Consider the following 21,381-nt stretch of genomic DNA (forward strand, 5'->3'; position numbering starts at 1 on the left):
TTTGCTGGGAATTGCCAAATTCTCCTCCATAAGGGTTGTACCATTTTCAGTTCCTACCAGCAATATCCGAATCCCTTTTCCCCAAGGTTTTATGAACATATTTCAGATTTTGTATTGTTGTCAATTTATTAGGTGAGAAATATCTGACTATAGCTTAATTTGCATTTTCTATTATGAGTGAGGTTGAGCATTTTTTATATAAGAATTATTTGTATTTTTTTTAAATTTGTTAATATCTTTAGCTCATTTTTCAATAGGGCGTTGGATTATTTCTTCGCTATGTTTAGAAAATTTTTTTATATTCATAATACCCCTTTTCCTGTGATAGAAATTGCAAATATTTCTCTCTCAGTTTTTCATTTTGGTTTACTTATGGTACCTTTCCTATCTATAAAGTCTTTAATTTTAAGATTTTATGTAATCACGTTTACCAATGTTTTCTCTTATTCCTTCTAAATTTTGAGTTATAGTTATGAAATTTTTTACCACTACCAAATTATAAAGGAATTCACCCCATTTTTTAAGTACTTGTGTGATTTCATTTTTTACATTTGATCTCTGATCCTTTTAGAATTTATCTTACACTGTAAGGCAGGCACTGTGCTTTGGGCCAGCTGCAAAGTGGTGGGATGTCTTGGATGGGGGATTTGGGGGCAATTAAATGCAAAGTTTAATGAGAGACTCTCTCTGCATCAAAGTGCGATTACTAGAAGAAGAATCAAAACAACTCTTAAGAAGAACTGAATAAATGGATACTATGAATGTGTATGGTAAGATAATATGGTAAAGAAATCAGTTCTCTCCAAATGAATTTATTGATTTACTTGTGGACACAAAAGTATTCTTAAAAGATAAGTTCTGACAAATGCATTTACAGAATAAGATGATACAAAATAGTTTATTTCATGGAATAGTCAAGAAAAGAATTGCAAGTGAAGTGACACCAGAGATGGGGTTTTTAAGGATAAGCAGGAACACAACAAAGTTAAGGTGAAGAAGGAAGGTATTCCTAGCAAACAGAACATTTGCATGACATGAAAAGTACTTGCCATGTTCATGAAAAGGTGGAATAGTTCTCTTGACTTGTTCATCCACCACATATGTGTTGTGAGGAAAAAGGTATGAGAGGACTTAGTGATCTTGCCGGAACAAAGGTCAAGAAGTGTTTTCTTAAAGGGCCAGATTGTAATATTTTAGGCTTGCAGAGGCCATATGATCCGTGTCACAATTACTCAGTTCTCCTGTTGTAGCAAGAGAGCAGCCATAGACAATATGGAAACAAATGAGCATGGCTGTGTTCCAAAGAATTTTATCTACAAAAACAGGTGGCGATCTGGATTTGGCCCATGTGCCATGGTTTGCCTTTCCCTGAATTAAAAGATTGGGATTGGAGAGCAAATGGGGAGATGGGGTGTTAGAAACACAGAAGAGTTTCGGAAGTATAGGAAAAAATTCAAAGCAACACAGTCTCTTTATTTTAGCATCCTCAAAGAGCTAAGACTTCTAGTGTGGCAATCACCACTATGTAATTTTACAAAAATAGTTTGTAAATTTTAGATCAGAATCCTTTTGACCTTTTATATTGAAAAACATGAATTGTAAAAATCAGAAAAGAATGGTGATCTCATTTTGCCTTGCCCAAGTGGGAGCAGGAAAAGCTAAGTCTTCCAGAAACTTGGGTAATCTTAATCCAGTTACAAGCAAGCACCACCCTGTGCTGGAATTCTCTGAAAGTGGGGAATTTTGACATTGGAAATCAGCCTCTTAGTGTGGTAATTGGTCACCCTTGTCATTTTGATAGTTAAACTTACAGAAAGCTTAAAAGGCTTCTCAAGCATTATATAAAAGTCTGATGAATTAGATCTGAGAGCAAAAGGGAAAACCTCTTGATGAATTGATTGGGATTCCTAAATTGGGTCTGAAGGTGGATTTGACAGATTCTAAATATTCTTCAGACTTGCAGATTCTATACAAATAAAGGCAGCTTCATAACAGAACTTATCATAATGTTTTTGACCAACTGCTAAATAATAATAGAGAAGTTCAATTGTATGGATGCATCTTCATTTTGGTAACAGTACAAATAAATATTAATTATGTATTTCAAATAATCCAACAATCCGAATACAAATATTTTTAAGTCACAAGGGTAATGACTATAAAAAATTCTTATAATCTTAAAAAAAGTGACTCTGCATCTCCAAAGAAAAAAGTCTAAGAATTATTAAAGTGAAGATGGTAACTTTCATCATGGAGCCAATGATGTTTCCATAATTATTGGTTTACATAAGTGTTTAAGTCATTTATATAATCACTTTTTAATTTTTAGAATTCACTAGACAGAACGAAGATAGATAGTTATTGAGCAGGATACTTATTGAGAATGTTAGCCTGAAGCAAATCACCTATCAACAAGATGAAAGTTTCATGTTAATACTAAATGAAATTCTCTAAGGTAGCTCCATACATTATGGTATATGCTTTTTGAAATATAGAGATAAATAACTTGGTCCTTCACATTATTTCTTTTTTCTTGTTTGTTTAATTTTTCAGTAAAGAAGCAGGCATGAAACATGTTTTCCCTTTTTTCCTAATTATTTCTCACTTTGCTTGCTGGGCTCTTTTTTCTTTTTCTCTCTTCACTACCCTCAACAAATAAGGTTGTTCTACGCAATAACATACATTTAAGTTCCTCAGTAATTAGTGGTTTGTGACCTGGAAAGTGATCCTTGCTTAAACTATCTATTATTTTTGGAAGCTTGTATTTCACCTCCTGGGCTTTTACCTAACGACTTAATGATGATTCGGGGGGAGGTATGCTTGGTAGAGGCGAGATTTGAGCAAAGGGATAGAAAGTGATTATGAATACTATGTGCCAGTCACTATATTAAACTCTTTTCATACATGATTTCATTTAAGGAGGTCACAGTCCTGAGGAAATGGGAGGAATTATCATTAAGATGTGTCTGATAAAACCGTATAGATTGCTTTCCCCTCTTGTTTTAACGCATTGGCCAGGACATCCAGTTAGATGTTGAATCTGTTTTATATTTCATTCAAAAAATTAATGAGTTTATAAATATAATAAGTGATCATTTCATACCATTGCCCAGATCTTCCTCTCCCTTCTCCTCCAACTCCCCACACACCCACCACAACCCAATACCTAACAAAATGTACATACTTAAGAATTTCTTCATATCAATTCTAATATAGCATGTAAAAGGAGATGAGACAAGTAAGCAGTGTCCAGGCCACGGGGCAGGGGGTAGGGGGTGATGGTGGTGGTGGATGTGCCATCAGTGAACACGGTAATAGGGACCAAAAGAAGGACCTTGCTCAGGAGAGTGGCGTGATCTGGCAATGTAGGGGGTGGGTTTTGGGGAGCCAAGTCTGGTGGTCAGGGAGAGTGGTGTGAAGACTACTGCCATGTCCATATAAGGAATAGTGAGGACTGCACTGGTAGAAGGAATGGTGACATTGGCATAGATTTGAGAAGATTCAACCATTATTATGTATGGGATAGGGGAAGAGGGAAGAATCAACAATACTCCTTAGATTTCTGGCTTGGATGACTAGGTGGCTAATAATGCGCTGAACTAAGGCAGAGAACACTTCCTGGTTTATTAAACAAAGCAATATTTTCAGCTTTCAAGTTTAGACGTGAAGATTAATCTTATGTAGAACTGTCCAATATAAATCTAATACAAGCCACACTTGCAAGACATATATATAATTTTAAGTTTTCTAGAAGCCACATTAAGTAAAACGAAACAGGTGAAATTATTTTTAATAATACACTTTATTTAACCCAATATATTCAAAATATTGTAATTTAAACTTTTAACCAGTGTAAAAATTATTAATGATCATTTTACATTTTATTTTCATATGAAGTCTTCAAAATCCGGTGTGTGCTTTATAATTACAGTACTTCTCAAACACCCTAGTCACACATCAAATGCTTAGTGATCACATGTGGCTACCATATTGGACAGTGCAGCTGTAAAGCATCCTAATACACTTAGATAAAAGCATTCTTTTTCATAAAGAACCATATAGCTCTTGGAAATTGACTAGTTAACTAGTTAAGGTAAATCCTCAAGTATAGCTTGTAAAGAAACCATTTAGCTTAACAAGAGAACAGATTATCAGGAGATGTGGCACCTGCTTTGGGTTCTAACACTAAAAGTTGTGTGATCATTGGTAAGTCAATTTTTCTGCACCAGAATGAATCTAAGATCAGGCACTCTTTGTACAGTTTACTTTAGTATCTGTAAGTCAATGAATTGACTACTTTGTGTTGCAGCCACAATTGTAGTAATAGTAGTGGTAATGAAAATGGCAAACCTTCTACTGTGTGCCAGGCACTGTGTCAAGTGCTTTACACATATCAATTCATCTAATTATCACAACAAGCCTATGCAGTAGATTCTGTTCTAATGTTTATTGCATAGATGGAGAAACTAAAGTACAGAGAGGCTATCTAAACAGATAGCAGAGTTGGCAGTTTGCAAATTTGGGTTTAAAATGCGTGTATTCTGATTCTCAGGTCCATGCCTTTAACCACTGCACATACCATTTTCTTAAAAAGTAATAAATAAATAAGCTGTTATTTTCTTTCAAACACCACAAACTTAAATCCTTTTCAAACTCATAAAAATAATTTCAAAGCCACACTAATACTTTTTGGAATACGTTTGAATAGCACAGATAATGTGGTGTGTACATATTCATCCTTAAAAGCCACTTTTAATTGTAAAGAAAATAGAAAGGTAATTATTGCCTTTTCTTTCTTTGTAGTAGCCCTTAAGCCAAGCTCCTTGTGACACTGTAGAAAACAACAAAGGGCCAAAAGGTAAAGATATGAAATTGGACATTTCTCAATAAAGAGAGATAACTGTCCTCTCTAAGAGTAAAAACAAAACTGACAAAAAAATAAAAATTGAACCAATCGCTCACTTTTCCTAGATGAAAGAGAGGCACATGTAGTGGTATGCTGATAAATGTTTGACAGCTGTTTCTCTGAAAAAGAATGTACTTGTTCTATATATAAGCTTATTATACATTTTATATATAGGATGTGTACCACACAATTTATAAATAATAATAAATATAACTGTGCCCTTTATTTTAAACTCCATACAGCCACCGATTCTCATAAAATGCTTTTATTGATTTTTTTTTTTTTTTTTGCTGAACCCATGTATCTCTTGGTAACCATTGGTAACAACTGATGAATGAGTGTAGTTTGGACATGAATGTTGACTGATATTTGCATTTATGTTAACCAACAAGACAACAGAGAAACAATCAAGACATAGGTTGGAACGTCACTCTTTTGTAGATTACATGAGTCATTTTGCTGAATCAGAAAATAGTTTTTGAATACTGGAAGAATATTTCTTCATTTATTTGTGTTATTTACAATGGAATGGCTATGGATACTACATAATTTTAGGATTAATCTATATCATAAACACTTCCTCCTTCATTTTTTACATTCTAGGCAATCAAAAAACAATCAAGCCCTCATTTATAGTAGTTTGCTGATTCCCTTGGTGTAAATACCCTTCACCAAGGCCACTTTCACACAGCAGACATAATGTCACTAAAAGGAGAACTGGGACTCAGTAGCACACCATTATATTGTATTTCCACTATACAGGAACAGTACATGTAAATAGCGTCAAAGGCATGAAAAAAGTAAACTGTAATAAAATAATTAGTATTTCTTACCTTTGTTTTAAATACGATTTATTTAACTGTAAGTTTATGTAATTCAATTTTAATAACAGCTGTGTCTGAAAACTGAAAGGAGACAGAATTCCTCACAGAATTCCTAAAATCTTAATAATCATCTTTTATGAGCCAGTACAAATCAGCTGCAGCACATCACTGACACAAGTATGGGGACTTTATATGCTGACTTAGAAAGGAGTGCATGGAGGAAATCACATCTCCCAGCTGAGATATGCAAGAGATTCAAAACCACCACGAGACTGTACAGCTTGGAAAGTTCACAGAGGATAGGAGCTGTAAAAGCATAAGTAAGCATAGCCCATTTTGCATGCTTGTCAAAAAAATAAAAGTCGTTGCCACTCCTTACCAGGATCTTGACTTTAATAACCAGTCAGGATCCATGCAGACGGGCATATTTAACTTAGATTTTTATGGAAACATCAAAAGCATTTGTTGAGAATGACTATACCCATACTCTGTAATAAGACCTCTTACAATTTAGAACATGTAAAAGTAACTATAAAGGAAGCAGAATGTGTTTTTATACAAGTGTCTGTTTCTTCCTTGCTAAGAAATTGATGACAGTGCTTTATCGTGATTAAATGGCCTTGCTGGCTCCAGCCACCTCTTCTGCTACATGCCCCCAGTTGTTGCCATAATTCAAAATCCGTTCTCTCCTAAGATGTCTGCTGCTTCCTTCAAAATCCTGGGTACAAAGTAAAGCCATTTTTTTTACCTTTTTGCCCAAACCCTACCCTAAGTTGTAAGATTTCTCTTGTCTGACCTAGGAGAACAGGCAAGGCTGCAGCTCTTTGAGCCTTTCCCAAGCCTCCTCCATGTGGGCAGTGTCTCTGTGCCTGGGATTTCACTGGGGAATAAGCATTCTTCTACATCGCATCTGGGTTTTCTCAGTGTCTAATTTTAAGGTGTTTTGGAGGAAAATCCCTTCTTGACTGGGGTCTGTTCTAAAAACAGATCCTCCATAGCTGGGACATCTCCTGGGCAACACCAGTAAACATACTGTATGAACTTTGCCCACCTTCCTAGCACATAAAATACAAAGTACCTGGAATCTTGTCACTTCTAATATCATGTGGTTTTTATTGGGTCAAGAAAATTGCCACTATAAATCAGACCTTCCTTGGAGCTATCTAACTCATTTTAAAATTTTTTTTGGAGTGAGATTGAACAATGGTTTATGATGGTTTCAATATTTTTTTAAAAACTGATAGACTTCATTTCTGTTCCTTCTCAGCATTTGCATTTCTTGACTAGTTTATCATATTAATATTTCTTTCCATAGAGCATCTTCCTCAACCTAGTGATCACTTAAATTGTCCTTTACCGGGCTTTCATCCAATTGTTTTTCTCAATTGGCATCATATTTCTGCAGTAGAACATTAGCTCTTCTGGCCCTATAGCCTTTTTCTATTCTCACTTTAGCCCCCTCAGGCCCAATTTATAAGCATGAAATGTATTTATTCATAAAATGTCAACATCAATCATACACAAAATTATAGGGCAGAAAACTCCTGGGTTCAATACCTCACCTTATAAAACACCCCTAGATTATAAGGTTCTTGAGGCAGGAATTTTATCTCATTCATCTTCATACAGTGGGTTTTACATTTCAAATACAGTCACGAGTCAGAGGTACAAAAAGTCTACCTTTACTCAACTTAGTTCTATTCTATCACTTCAAAGACATTCAGTATCTTCCGATTGAAAGAAGTCTTTATTAGGAAATTACTAAATTCAGAATTAAGCTCAGTCAATTCACGTCACAGCTTCCCATCACGGTTCTTCTCCGTGGTGACAGTACCCTGGTTCTCCTCCTTCTGCTTGATCCTGAGATTGTGTCTGGGTACAGGAGGCTTTATGTAACATCGTAGGGGTTTTGTGCTGTCCTCTGGACTTTGATCATCTGCTTTACTGTTCGGTAAGGGGCTGGCGTGGTTGTCCATATTGCCCCCACTGCTGGTGGAACTCCTTATTCACTCTGTCCACAAAGGCAGTGCTTGTCGGGAGCTCTGACATTTCCCCATGCTCCTTAGGACCCCACCTTAGATCTCGCTGGCCCTGTGGATCTCCTGTGGCCTGGCTAGACTTACTCTTTGTTCCCCAGATTGGGCTGTCAACCCTGAGGCCCTCTGCCATAAGGTCTTTTCATCTCAGCTATAATGATTCCTCTGAGAGCTTGCTTGTCAATACTCACTGGGGAACATGGGAGATTATTGATCTCCCCCATGCCCTCCATGATAGCTTCTGGGAGGCGTGGGTCGTTTCATGTTCTCTGCAGGACTGCCTCATCCCAGACTTTCAGGTGGGGATGGCACGTAATCTTCTCCATCCTCTAGTACTCAAGCCTATCTCTCATGCTACCCTGCATCCCAGAGATTTAACCCAGGAAAGGGCAGATTCGATAGTTCCTCTTGAGTATAATTCTCTTCTCTCTTTGACATCTCTCCCAAGCCCTAGAGTTTTCAGGTCCCCTCTGTGTGGAAGCAGTGCTGCCCTTCTCTTGACATCACAGTCTGCAGCTTTAAAAATCTCCACATTCAGTCTCCCAAGCTTTGGTTTTTGAGATTAATGGGGAGTTTTTAGAATTTAGGAAACTCAAGTGCCAAGCTCTAGTCATGGAAGCCTAGTTCTCTTGACTAATATATCTAGAACGTCCTTCAAGAGCCAGTCTTGAAAGTCAAAGTCAAAGTAAAGCGTTAGCCGTTTCTCTCTTCCAGCTCTAACAACCTCTGTCAGTTTCTACATCTGCAAATGTAAAATGCAACTACAGGACTGTTACTTCACTGTGACTTCTTCTAAAAAAATAGGAGAACTCAAAAGCATGGGAGAGCAGTGCCATTGGGCCTCAAAAGTAGAGAATAAGATGCTGTGTAACTTATACCCCTAGAGTTGTGTGATGCAGCCCTGTTAGAATAACTTGAAGACAGGAGTGTAAGGCTAAATTAAACAATAGTTGTAGTAATAAAACTTGTGTTGAAGGGAGAGGACAATTCTGATCTCTGTATGTCATCCACGCGCCCTGAGACCATGTTGCACTTTTGTCTATTCAGGATTCACCTGTGGAGAATCCACCCTAAAGCAGGTGAAACCTCTGGCTGTATAGGAAGAACATCATATTAGGAAATACAAAAAAGAAAACATATGAATAAATCTCATAGTGTTATTTTACTATACTTGTATCCTCAGAACCCAGAATGGTGTCTGGCATATATCCTGTCAAGAAAGGTATATATTTATAAACTTATGTTTAATTTATATTTAGGGAGATAAATCGGGGTGATTTTTCCCTTCAAAACCCACAGCCAAGTGACTGTACCCAGAAATGAGCACAGTTCTCTTCTCCAGGGGGACCTGGAGGAGCAAACCAGCCAAGAAGAGGGAAGTGTCTAGTTTGTCCTTTGCAGAAAACAGATTCAAATAAGAACGGGGAAGCTGCAGGGAGGAAAAATCATGAAAGAAGCAGACTCTAAATGACTGCAGTTACCTGAAGGTAAATTGCTACTAATCAAATTACCTTTAGAATTATATTTCATTTGGATCAGATTTGTGATCTGTAGATAACAGGACTTCATCTACTTTAGGAAATATACCCCTTTCCACCATTAACACGTTGAAATGAATTCAGAACAAAGGGATTCTAAACCTTTGAAGCACTGTGGTTAAGTGTATAATAATTCTTTCTCAAGTATCTCATCATCTTCAGCCTCTTTTCAGTCACTTTGAGAGGATTTTTAAAAAATAGCCAGGCCTCAAGTGACCATTTATTCCTACATGTGATGGCAACAGGGACAGATACAATCAAGTCATCAGGTCCAAACTGGTGATCCATTCTTTCTCTGTGGAAATGAACAAAACTGTTACTTGCTTTTAGGGAACAGACTATCATGATTCTTAGAACCCAGCTTTTTTCCCAAATCCTCAAAGCTGTTTTGTAATAAACTCGTTTATTCCCACCCACCAAGCGCCACTCAGAATGAAGGAAATGGAATGAAGCAGTGAATAATTACAAGCACTGCAATCACTACTATTTACTGAGAGCCCACTCTGATAAAATGTTGTATATTTGCTCCTTACGTTGGCGGCTTAGAGATGGTGAATTCCTTGCCCAAGTTCACAATATTTGTTTGGGCAATTAAGAGGCAGCATGGTGTTGTTGCTAAATTTCTAGACCCTGGTGCCAGATTACCTGGGTTGAATCCCACCTGTATCTATTTCTAGGTCTGTGACCTTGGATGAGTTAACCTCTCTGGGCTCCCATTTCCCCTCTCAAAATGGAGAGGATGATAATAATAGTGCTACCACATGAGACTGTTGTAAGTATTGAGAGTCAAGTGCCTAACATAACACGTGGCATCTACTAAATGCCACGTGAATGCTGGCTGTTGTTCTTATTCTGTGGTTGCAAGTTATAAGAACCCAACTCACACTAGCTTAAGCTGTGAAAGAAAAGGCAGTAGTATTTGCTTCAGACGTGCCTTAGGAAAGAGGTTCAAAATCACCCCAGCATCTCTGCTTCTCCTTGGCTTCAAGATATATCAGATAAGCTTTGTGGTAGTAAGATGGCTGTTTGCGACTGCAGGGCTGCACTATCCTTACAGAGAATGAAAAAATTCTTGTTATGAAGATCTGGCTGAGGTCCCAGGGGAGTGAGGAAGGAGGGCTAGGTATGCTCAATCCAAACCACAAGGCCTGAGGAGAGTTCCTTGTATGAAGGCACTTAGGGTGATTCCCCAAAGGAAGGGCTCAGGAAGAAATATGAATAAGTATTGTGTATGCATATCATCTCATGGCTGGCAGGTGACAGAGCAGAGATCAGAACTGTCCTCTCCCTTCAACACAAGTTTTATTACTACAACTATTATTTAATTTAGCCTGATCTGCCTGTCTTAAAGCCATTCTAACAGGGCTGCATCCCACAACTACAGGGGTATAAGTTACGCAGCATCCCATTCTCTACTTTTGTGGTCCATTGCACTGCTCTCCTAAGACTTTCAAGTCCTCCCACTCTTTTGAGAAAGGCACAGTAAGGTAGCAGCCCTGTGATTTCACCTTATATTTGCAGATGTAGAAAGCAAGGATTGAGTAGACAAGGGCTTCTTATTCATTAAGTAGTTATATAAGCCTACTTTGTACCAGATGCTATACTAAGTCTGCTAGCAGCCTTCTGAGAACCCAACCAGAAATGACTGATCTGGAATGCCAGTGCTATGAGTCAAGACTTCCTCTTCAGAGGCCATGCCAGTATTCTGGCCTAGTGATGCCAAGGCAGTCAGGCTTTCTGTGAATTTTTTGAACTGGATGATAATAATAACTAGGTACATCACTGAATAATGTTTCAACTGATAAACAAACATCAATTTCTCGCCATCTGCCTATGCCTGCTCAGTTTCAAAGGATGGCTCTGTTACAATCATGACCCTTTCTCAAGAAATATTTATAGTCTTTGGAGTATATTGAAATGTCTTTTCTATAAGACTAGCAATGGTGGCTAGAGTTTATTGAATTCCCTTGGAAGCTCAAATAGGTACTGCTAACAAAGTAGAAGGAAAAATAACAATGTCTTGGAAGCATAGCATAATAAAAGGAATATATGTTTATTGAACATTATGTATGCAGTGATCCTACAAGTTATCCTTTCTAAATCCTGGCCAACAATGCTGTATGTTAAATGCTATCTCATTTTACAGATGAGAAAAGTCAGATACCAAAGAGATTAAATAAAGGCTTATAGTCTTATTGCACTAAATGGAAGAAATAGGGTGTACTGGCATGTCTGTCGTGCTTCAAACACTGCCTTCTTTCTACCATCCTTTAACCACCCATGATTAACTTACTTTAAAATTATACTTTCAGTTATTCTTCTACGGATTCAGGTGACTCAGTTCAGGTCATGTAAATCTTAATGAATGATGTAATCTGGGACCTATTTGAGGACTGACTTATCAATATGGATTTGAACCTTGCTATTCTCATCACAAAATCACAGGTGCATTTGATCGTAAACGTCAGGAAATAAGACCGCCTCCCAACCTTTGCCACATCTAGACAAAACTGCACAGTGGGCAGTTGTGTTCTTTCTTTATCTCACTCTGTGAAACCCCTTCCTTTCTCAGCTATTGGATATTTTTACCACCCATGACCCTTACAGAAGGCAAGGGGGTCCCTGAAGGCCATGTCACCAGACCATTACTTTTAACACCCAGGGACTGCCAAGTGGAAGGTAAGCATGCACAGCCAATCTAATGCAATATTCTGGAAGTCTGTATCCTGAGAAGAATGAAGCAAGGATGGGAGAAAAGTTAAAATTGGTTAATTTTATAAGAAGCACCAAGGCAAGACTGTATTCTGGCAAGATTATGTTCTCATTGCTGCCCCAAGTCTTGTTTTCAGCTTGACCTTCACAATCCTGTGATATTCCCACGACCCTTCTAAAACATTCTTCCTTGTTTCAGAATCAGAAATGTTTTTGTGGTTTGCAACCGAAGAACTCTCATAATAAATCTTCCCTCCATGTTGGTAGCCCTACATGCCACATCTCTCCCTAAGCATCTCACTGTTGTGTTCTTTCTTCACCAACTCAGTGGAAACCTAGTATCCTTATTCCATCACTTTCCAGGTCAGGTGGTCGGTACTGCCCAGGGTGACTGTGAATGAATCAGGTAGCTTATCTCTAAGATTGAGCTAGTAACACAGAGAGGGGGTTGATAGAGTCCTTTCCTCGGCTTCCCCTCTGAGGCACTTACATAATTTATTAAAGTTCTTCTCGACAGCTGTTTAAAATCCATCTGGACTTTGTCTTAGGATTCTATCTGGAGCTTAGCATCTGGACATTTATAACTGGCTTTCTTCTTTCCCAGGCTTCAGTGTATACTGTCCTCTAAAGGGGGCTGGGAAGCACAGGAGATGTAACTCAGAAGAGCTGAGTGAAGACCACACTGTGCAGAACCCAGGAAGGACCATCTACAAGCACAAGCAGACCCTGGTTCTGTGCTGTTAGGAACCTACAGTGGATTTCCCATTTGAGCTCCTCACTCGGCATTCAGAGCCCCCCAGTGCCTGGCCTCTGTATTTAGCTTCATCTCTAGCATTCTCTCCTTTACACTTTATTCTCCAGCAAAGCTAAACTAAAGTTGCTTTCCTGTATGTGCCAAATTGTTTCTTTTCTTTGGGCCTTTTATTCAGTCTACTATCTCTCTCTGGAATTGCCCTTTTTCTCATCCCCTGCAACTGCACTCACCTACTCCTGAGCTGGCCGATTGTTATCTTTTAAGACCTATCTCTAGCATTACCTCCTCTGGGTTCTGTGATGACCTACTCTCCATCCCCCGCCTCTACCCCTTGCAGGGACTGTGCTTTCAAACTCTTAATCATTTTTGTATTCTTAGTGCTTAGTATTATAGGTGCTAATGATGATTGTAGGTTCTTAGGGTGGATGGATGGATGGGTGGATATAGCCTTTGTATAACTGCAAAGCATGGCACTGTAGAAAGTATTCCATAATGCAGATCCTTTTGGACAACAACTTCATGTCTGTTCCCTTCCCCCAGTCTTCCTGGCTCTATTAGTAGTGATTCATTTCCAATCAATAGTGATTCAGTTTATTTGTAAAAGTCACCTAAGTCACTCAGTTACGTCACTTTAGTGGCTCAGTTATGTCCATCACATAAAAAACACAAGTCTTGACCTGGCTGACAGGCTTTCATGGTGACAGTCTGCTTAACCTGATTACCAAACTGATCATAGAACACAGAACAATTACTGAAGGAAAATAGGCCCTAAAATCTTTTTAAAGATCTTTTAATCTTTGTGCTAAGAAAACAATAGGAAAATCAGAGTAGTCTAAAAATTCTGTGTCCTCTTGAGAGCACTCAGAAAATAAATTTGTATAATTTAATTAGTGCCAATAAGTTTTAAAAAATATTTCAGGGTAGAAATTCAAGGTTTATCAGCTGACTCAATGATGAAGGATTTACTCATTACTTTCTAAATACTTTCAAAATAGTTGTTTCATTAAAGTATTTTCTCTTTACATAAATGAAAGTTTGCACTAATTCCCCCTAATTTTACCCAGTCTTTCTAGAGGATTTTGGGGAAGTGGTGAATGTACGTAAGGTGGAGTTTGACAGAATTAACATGTTTCTCTAGGTAGGTAAGAACTGTGCCTTCATTTCCTGCAAGATAGGGCCAGTAACTATGAAACTTCAAACCCTCTTGCTGAGAGGATGGCAGGCAGCGGCTACAAAGACTCCTGCAGCTGCAGCTGTTTTCCTTTTCTGGTCCTAAACCATTATCCTAGCAGATAAGCAGCCAAAGCCACAAGAGACACTTTTCTTTTGTCCATGTTAAGCTTTTGCATAAATGCCCTGTTTTCTTGCCTTTCCTGGTGGGGTTGAATATGCTGGAATATCTACATACTACATAATACTTACTGCCGTGTCACTTACACTTGGGTCCCAGAGTTTGTGAGGCTTTCCCAGGTAAGCTTCATTATGTGAATTAAGTCTGACTCATCCCTCAGTATAGGTTCTGAAACACCTTTGGAATTCTGAAGATCAGGTTGTTTAGTCTTGAAGGTAGAACTCAAATGATGCTTCTGTAAAGGCTGAGGTAGAGGACAGGTGACAGGGGATAGTGAACAAGAGAGAAGGGAACCCACATCTGCTGAGCATCTATGATATGCTTAGCACCGTGACTGGTGTTTTCAAGATGCTATTCAACTCTTGGAGGAGATCCCCCACTTTTCAAATTAAGAAATTAAAACAGGGAAAAATTAACACAGAGAATAGGTAGCAAATTCAGAATTCAAACTCAAACTCAACTCTGTGTGACCCTCTTCGGTCTACCACTCTACCTCCTCTGTTTATTTGGAAAGTGCAGAGTCTTTGTGCACCTGTAGATCACGTATGTCACTACCCTTTAATACCTTATATATGTGATTCCACTGACAAATTTACAAGGCAGAATGAAATACTGAATTAACCTTCAACATATTCTTAGAGCAGTTAGTGAACTGCATATACATATATGTATATATATATAAAACATAAACTTTGAACTACTTATTACTGTGCATTGAAAATACATGTAATTCCTTCTTCATTTATTACATTTTCATTGTCATTATTATATGCTAGTGATATGTATCCTCCAATATGCTAAACAGGTTTATGGAAAGTTGCCACAAAGAAGCATAAATCCTACCCATCTCATTATATTATAAAGGAGGAATGGGCTTTGAATCTCAACAAACGTTTTATGAAAGAGAACTATAATACTTACGAGCCTGGATTCAGGGAGCCAGACTCCTTGGGTTTGAACCCTAGCTTTGGTATGTCCTAGCCTGGGTGACCTTGGGCAAGTTACTAAAGCCAGTTTCTTCAACTGTAAAATGAAGATGCTAACAATATTTATCTCAGTAGGCTGCTGTGAGTGTTTGATGATTGGTGTTCTGATGCCTAGGACAGAACCAGGCACGTGGTAAGTGCTCAGTAAATGTGGGCTGTTTTGTTTCTCTTACATGTGAGGAAACAGGTCTGCAGTTCAAGCTTGCTCAGGTCCCGGTGTTCTGTTGTGGCAGAGTTGGTGCTGACACCCAGGTCGCCCGTTCTCAGTCCACTGCTGGGCACTGCAGTGACCACCAGAGCGGTGCAGTGCAGCAAACGAGAATTTTCCCTCTACTGTTGCCCCTAGTCTAAGTAAACTGAAAATGCTATTTCTGTGCACTGAATGTCTACTGTCTACCATAAGGGCAATTTATCAGCCCAGTTCCCAGATGGAGAATCTTTCCCAGGGTCCCTGTTCACCGCCGAGTCAGCGGTCACAGTCTTGGGCTGTCATCCCCCAGCCCAGTGGTTCCCAGCAAGCCAAAAAATGTAAGCAGACTCTACCAGGTCCACAATCCCATATCTGTAATTCTGAAATCCAAAAAGCTCTCAAATCTGGAAGCTTTTTCTTAACTCATTTGACTGTAAAACTCGTTCAGACCTGAACTTATTTGGCGACACAGCACCTGAACTGACATGAGTTTATTTATCGTGTGTACCTATCCCTCATAGCGTGAGTCCTCGCACAGTTGACTGCAGATGTGCTAATGCTTTTGCTCACAGGGTACTGCCCAGCTCTCGCGGGGATACCTATCAGCCAGGGTCTTGGCAGGAAGGGATGGGGTACTCAGCCCAGGTGAATGAGCAGAGTTTATTAAAAGGACTGTCTGTAAAGGTGTGGGTGGGGTGAAGGAACAACAGGGATGTTGCAGGAGGGCAGAAGGAGGGATTACGCGGTGAAGCAGAAGCTGTTACCATCCCTAGGCGTGAAGGGCCAGATGGAGGTAGAATTACGGGAATCCAGAGAGAGCAGCATGGGAGAAGGCTGCAGTTAGGAGCTCTGGCCTTGGGTAGAAGGAACCAGCTGGCAGCAAAATAGAGAAGAAGCCTGGGAAATAAATACCCAACCTGGTTTTTCCCTCTCCCTCTAGATCTTCTGGTGGAGCCTCCCTTTGATCGCACCCTATCTGAAGCCAGAGGCAAGAGAGCTCACAGATGCAGACCATAAAGTGAGCCACTGGCACCAAGCAGGGGCATGAGGGTGGCAAGTGGATCTGAAGGGCAAAAGGTGAATATCTTGTACAGTGTATTCTATAAAATCTAATATATGCTCTCTACCACATTTATGAAACTTGAAAACTCAAGAATGCTTAAAGAGTTGTCGTTTATTAAGTCAACAGCGTATATCCACACTCAAAAAATATTAATACATACATGTGAAACTTTTTTTTAGTTTGCAGTGCCATAGAGAATTATTATAAATGAATCATTTATAATAATTCCTTGGCTACCCTGAAAATTGCAACCATCACACTCAAGAGGGCTATCTCCTTCACTGATTCATTCATTGATTCATATCTTCACTCAACAAGATTCCTTACTGAGTGCCAACTCTTCAAAACATGGGCTCTGGGATGTAAAGATAAAAATGTGACACTAGCACTTCCAATAGCTTACAACTTAGGAAAAGACACTAATTTGTTGGAAAATAGTAATACAATCCTGGGTTAGCACAGTTTCATCTCAAACCTACCTTGCTGCTGTGGGCTCAATTCTGAGATTTTGTGGCCACATCTGGGCTTGGTGGGAAACACCACTCTGCCCTGTTAGCCCCGCGTGATGAGTGCACAGGAGCCAGGCGTGAGCTCAGCGCACACAGGGCTCTGGCTGACTGTGCTTTCACTGCAGGGCAGGGTGGGGTGGTCCCCACTGCAGGAGCGAGAGCAGTTTCCTCTGGAGGGCAGAAGGAGGGGTTCCTTTGAGTTTGGAACACCTGAGAAGACTTCGTGGGAGTAGGTAGGGGGTTTTGAGGATTTCCAGACAGGAAAGGACAGGGAAGACCAAAGGCAAAGGTAAGAATGCAGGACAGGATGGTGGAAGTGGGCCACAGGGACTTGGGAGTAAAAAAGTAGTAGGTGACCAAAACAGATTAATGAGAACCTATTCTAAGGAACTTGGACTTAAGTTTGTAGCAAGTGGGTTACAACTGAGGGTTTTTGAAAAGGGGAGGTCCTATGTTTTAGGAAAATCACTTTCCCAGCGCTTTGAAGGTGGGGGAGGGTTGAAGAGGAAGGTGATTGAAGGTAACCTGTGTCCAGGGAAGCTCACTGTCACCCAGGAAAGAGACGGTGACGAGAGAACAAGGACAGTAGTGGTGGGAATAGAATTGAAAGAATGAGAAAGAAATGACAGATGTGATCACTGTTGGGAGCGAGGAGCCAAAGTGACTCCAGGGTGTCTAAAATATGAATACTCAAGAGAAAGCGGAGAGCCCCTGCAGCTGGCATGAGGGAGAGCTCTGCAATGTTGGACATGAGTTATGGAAAAAATATTTTCAAGGAAGTATCCTGCAGGTATTTAAAATTGTGAGTCTGTAGTTCAGAAACAAACAAACAGAAAATGCCAAGGAGAAATTCCATGCCCAGAAAAGGTTCCACTACTATAATTCCTTACAGTGATTCCAAAATTCAAAAAGCTGTAAAATTACACACTTTTAAAAGTTTAGTGTCGAAACTTATTTGGTGACAAACCTGACCTTCATAAATGTAAGGGTATTAACAGACTTTATTTATCCCACTTAGGGTCCATTTATTTGCTGAAGGAATAATATATTTGAATACAGGGTTCTGTCCCAAATCACAGTGGACAGGAGGTGTTCTATATTAAATGGTGCATGCACCAAATTACCTTTTAAAAGTAAAAAATATTTATAAATTCTAAAACATATCCCATTCCAAGGTTTTAGAGGAGGCATTCTGGACGTGTATCAATACTTATACTATTTCTTTATTTCATATTTTAAGAAAGCATTCTCTTAGTTTCAATGTATTTGGCATTAAACACAGTCGGCAAACAGATGCCTCTTTGTAGCTGAAATTTTTGGAGAATGAAGCATTCTTTGTGCCCCATCCATACACTGATGCGTCCCAAGTTTGTTTATTCAGAAAATTGAGATAATACTACTACCTACCTTATAGAGTTGTTTAAAGAGCTAATATGTAGGATCCAACACACAACGAGTAAGTATTTTAGTAAATGTTATTCATTATTATCCCACCCTTTTAGTCAACAAAACATTTTCTAAAAAGCATTTTGGATGAAATTTTTTTTTTTTTTTTTTTTTTGCTTTCCCAATCTCTGAAAGTGCAGTGAAAACAAATGTCTCCTTTCTTGATGAATGTGAAGGAAGCAGCAGAGGGAATCAGCATTTCTTGAGAGCTAGCATGTACTTGATGCTTTTGACCCCACGGGAAGAATATTATTCTCCCCGTTTCACAGATACAGAAACAGATTCTGAGATGTTAAGTAGCAGGATCCAGGTCACCCCTCAGTAAGGGGTGAACTCAGTTCTCCTTCGAGTCCCCTGCTCCCAGCGGAGCGTAAGAGGCAGAAGGTAGAATGCCTTGTCGGGGTGGGCCTCTGTGTAGCGTTCTACGGCTTCTCTTTTTCATTGGCTAAAAGACTGTTCTTTCCATCTGTGCTGTTAGTCTGATGGAGGTAAAGATGTACTTCAGATCCCAGATTTCTGACTATGCCCCCTTTTATCCGCCTCCCTGCCAGACCCCAGACCCTCCCTCAGTAAAGCCCTCTGGGAATAATAGGCTGTCTTCCCAGAGCGATCAAGTCTAATTTTCAGGCCAGCTGAAAGCAGGATGTGAATCTGAGCGGGATGGGGAGGACGAAAGGGATGTGGGAGTGAGGTAAGAGCCTGATGGTTGCGCCACCGAGGGTGAGGGAGGGAAGTGTTCTGCTCGTCGTAAGAGGGCATTACCTGCCCGCAAGGAAATCACGTTGACTGGAACTGGACTAAGTAAACAGCAACGTGACCCGGTTCTTCAGTTTCTGCTGTGGAGGTTTTCAATGAGACAGCGTCGCCTCTTCTTCCTTTCCTCGCCAGCCCGCGCACGTTGGAGCCGGTCCCCGTGCTTCTCAGCCGGGGCTCCCCAGGCGCCCTTTCTTTCTCTGACTTCGGGCTGCCCAGCAGGAAATGTTCCTAGCCACGGGACAAGCCTCCTGTTTGAAGGGGTGGGGCTGGGGGGTTGAGAAAAGGAACAGGAAAAGAAACAAAGCAAGCAAAACTTTACTAGAGCAGCCAGCCCAAGCCCCTAAGCATCGCGGCGGGTTTCCAGTTTCCTAGACGCAGGGCTCCCACACCCCACTTCCCTGGTCCCCGGCCGCCTGCACCCCGACGCCCCGCCTCGCCCTCCCCGCCCCACCCCAGGGGGGTTGGTGGGCGTGTATTTGAATCCGGGCTAATCGGCGGGCGGCGGGCGGGGCGGCCTGCCAGCGCCCCCTGACAGCCCAGCGGCGGGAGGAGCCCCTCTGCCCTGGGAGCTGGACGGGCCGCGCCTCCCCGCCGGTGACCGGTCCGGTGCGGTGGCCCATGCTGGTCCCCGCCTTTGTTCTCGGGCCGGAGCGGAGACATGCGCGGCTGACGATGGAAGTAGAGGACTCGGGCGGCGTGGTGCTGACCGCCTACCACTCGTACGCGCGCCCCCAGCCGCCCAGCTCCGAGCCGCGCTGCGCGCCCCGGGCCGCCGCCAGCCACCCAGGCAGCAGGTACCCTACCGCGCCGAAGGGGCAGAGGTCTCCTGGGCTGGGGGATGGGGGGGGGGTTCGTATGCAGCTGGGTTTTCCGCCGGAGCGTAGGACCACCATCGCTTGATTGTTGTTTCAAGTTTTGGTGGACTGGTTGAGTGAGCCTCCCATTCTTTGTATTTGTCCTTGATGGGAAGTCTCAGCCGGCAACGGCTAAAGACGATGGCTAGGAGAGGTTAGCAGCGGAGTTGAATTCTTGGTACAACTTGCTGATAATAGGCATATGCCTGATGTCTGCCAAATTCACCTATTGAACTATTGGAGAATTTAAAAAAATAATTTAAAATGAAACAGCAGCGGAAAATGAAAAAAAAAGTAAAATATATTATCTTAAATCCTCAAACACTATCGAGAATTTATTTAGTAACTGCATTTCACAGGAGCTAAAGTGCAGCTGGAGAGTCTCCAAAAAGGAAATCTCAGTAGACTTTTAAAAACAATTTTATTTCTAGATTTAAAAAAACCTTCCAATTGTATAAATACATTGGTGTCACTATTATTGCTAATGTTGACTCTGTCTATAAATGCAATTATAATTTTTCTTTGGATCAAAAGAGGTTTGAAGGCTTCTCACTATGTGCATTTTAGATTTAATATCTATGTTAATTAATTAATGTTAATCAATCTATCAGTGTTCATCTATTTGATGCAAGATCAAGGCCAATGAGACTTCTATTAACTAAACGAAAATGTTAGACCCTTAGGAAGTTTCCTTCTGTGGACAAAAATATTACACTAAGTGAGATGATTTGATATCTGACACATATTTAGGAGAAGTATTATTTGTTTAAATGTGACTATCTGCAATGGATCCACTGACGAATGGTTTTCTTTACTAGTGGGGAGATTTGAGTAGTGTGCCTTTTTGCATGTTTATTTTCAGTAATTTTTTTCTCATACTTTTATCTTTAGTTATGTGATAAAGATTACTTGTTTCCTAATTTAATTGACTTGCAAGGCTTTCAACAGATTGTGACTTTATTTCAAGAAATATCCTCTTGGCTAGCATCCATGCGAAGAGCAAACTGCATTGGCATGAGATCTGTGTTGGGCTTGGCTAACAAAGAAAATGTTGTTTCTTCCAAAAAGAGCAGCATGAGTGAAATCTAATTTTTATATAAAGACAATGAGAAAATAACATTTTTCTTCCAGTTTTAAGAGCTGTGCACATTATTTTAAAGGCTACTTGAAGGTACAGACTTGCATTTGTCTTTAGAGTGTTTTCTTTTCTAAACATGATCCTTGACTATAATTACTCCTATTATGAGTAACTATATAGATATACATGATTTGGTGAGAAGTGGGGGCCAGGTTTGTGCATTTTTAGATGGTCCTGGTGTAGCTGTCCTGTCTATAGCTCCCTGCAGCTGTCTGGGAGCAAGAGCCAGATTGTGCCATTTGGGCAATCCGAAATTACATCCCTTTCCATAGCAAACTGGAGAAGTTCCATTAACTCAGCATGTGGTCTCGTGGAATA

The 21,381-nt window shown here is 40.2% G+C and overlaps 1 protein-coding gene across 12 annotated transcripts in view; it reads left to right on the plus strand.

Annotated features, from left to right (window-relative positions):
* The first annotated feature begins 513 nt into the window (after window positions 1–513).
* ARHGAP28 (Rho GTPase activating protein 28) overlaps window positions 514–21,381 on the plus strand; it is a 176,838-nt gene continuing 155,970 nt past the window's right edge. For 5 of the 12 annotated variants that reach the window (XM_082418679.1, XM_082418682.1, XM_082418681.1 and 2 more), the window contains exon 1: window positions 19,732–19,865. Coding sequence is in view for 5 of the 12 variants with exons in the window: in XM_082418676.1 (XP_082274802.1) it covers window positions 19,690–19,865 (176 nt within the window). In the remaining 7 variants the exon portion in view is untranslated. Of the gene's footprint in view, window positions 19,866–21,381 lie in introns of all 12 variants that reach the window. The other 7 variants (XR_014252082.1, XM_082418669.1, XM_082418678.1 and 4 more) reach the window with 3 other exon arrangements.

Source organism: Balaenoptera physalus (genome assembly GCF_965194825.1).
Source record: "Balaenoptera physalus genome assembly, chromosome: 12".
NCBI classification, from domain to species: Eukaryota; Metazoa; Chordata; class Mammalia; order Artiodactyla; family Balaenopteridae; genus Balaenoptera; species Balaenoptera physalus.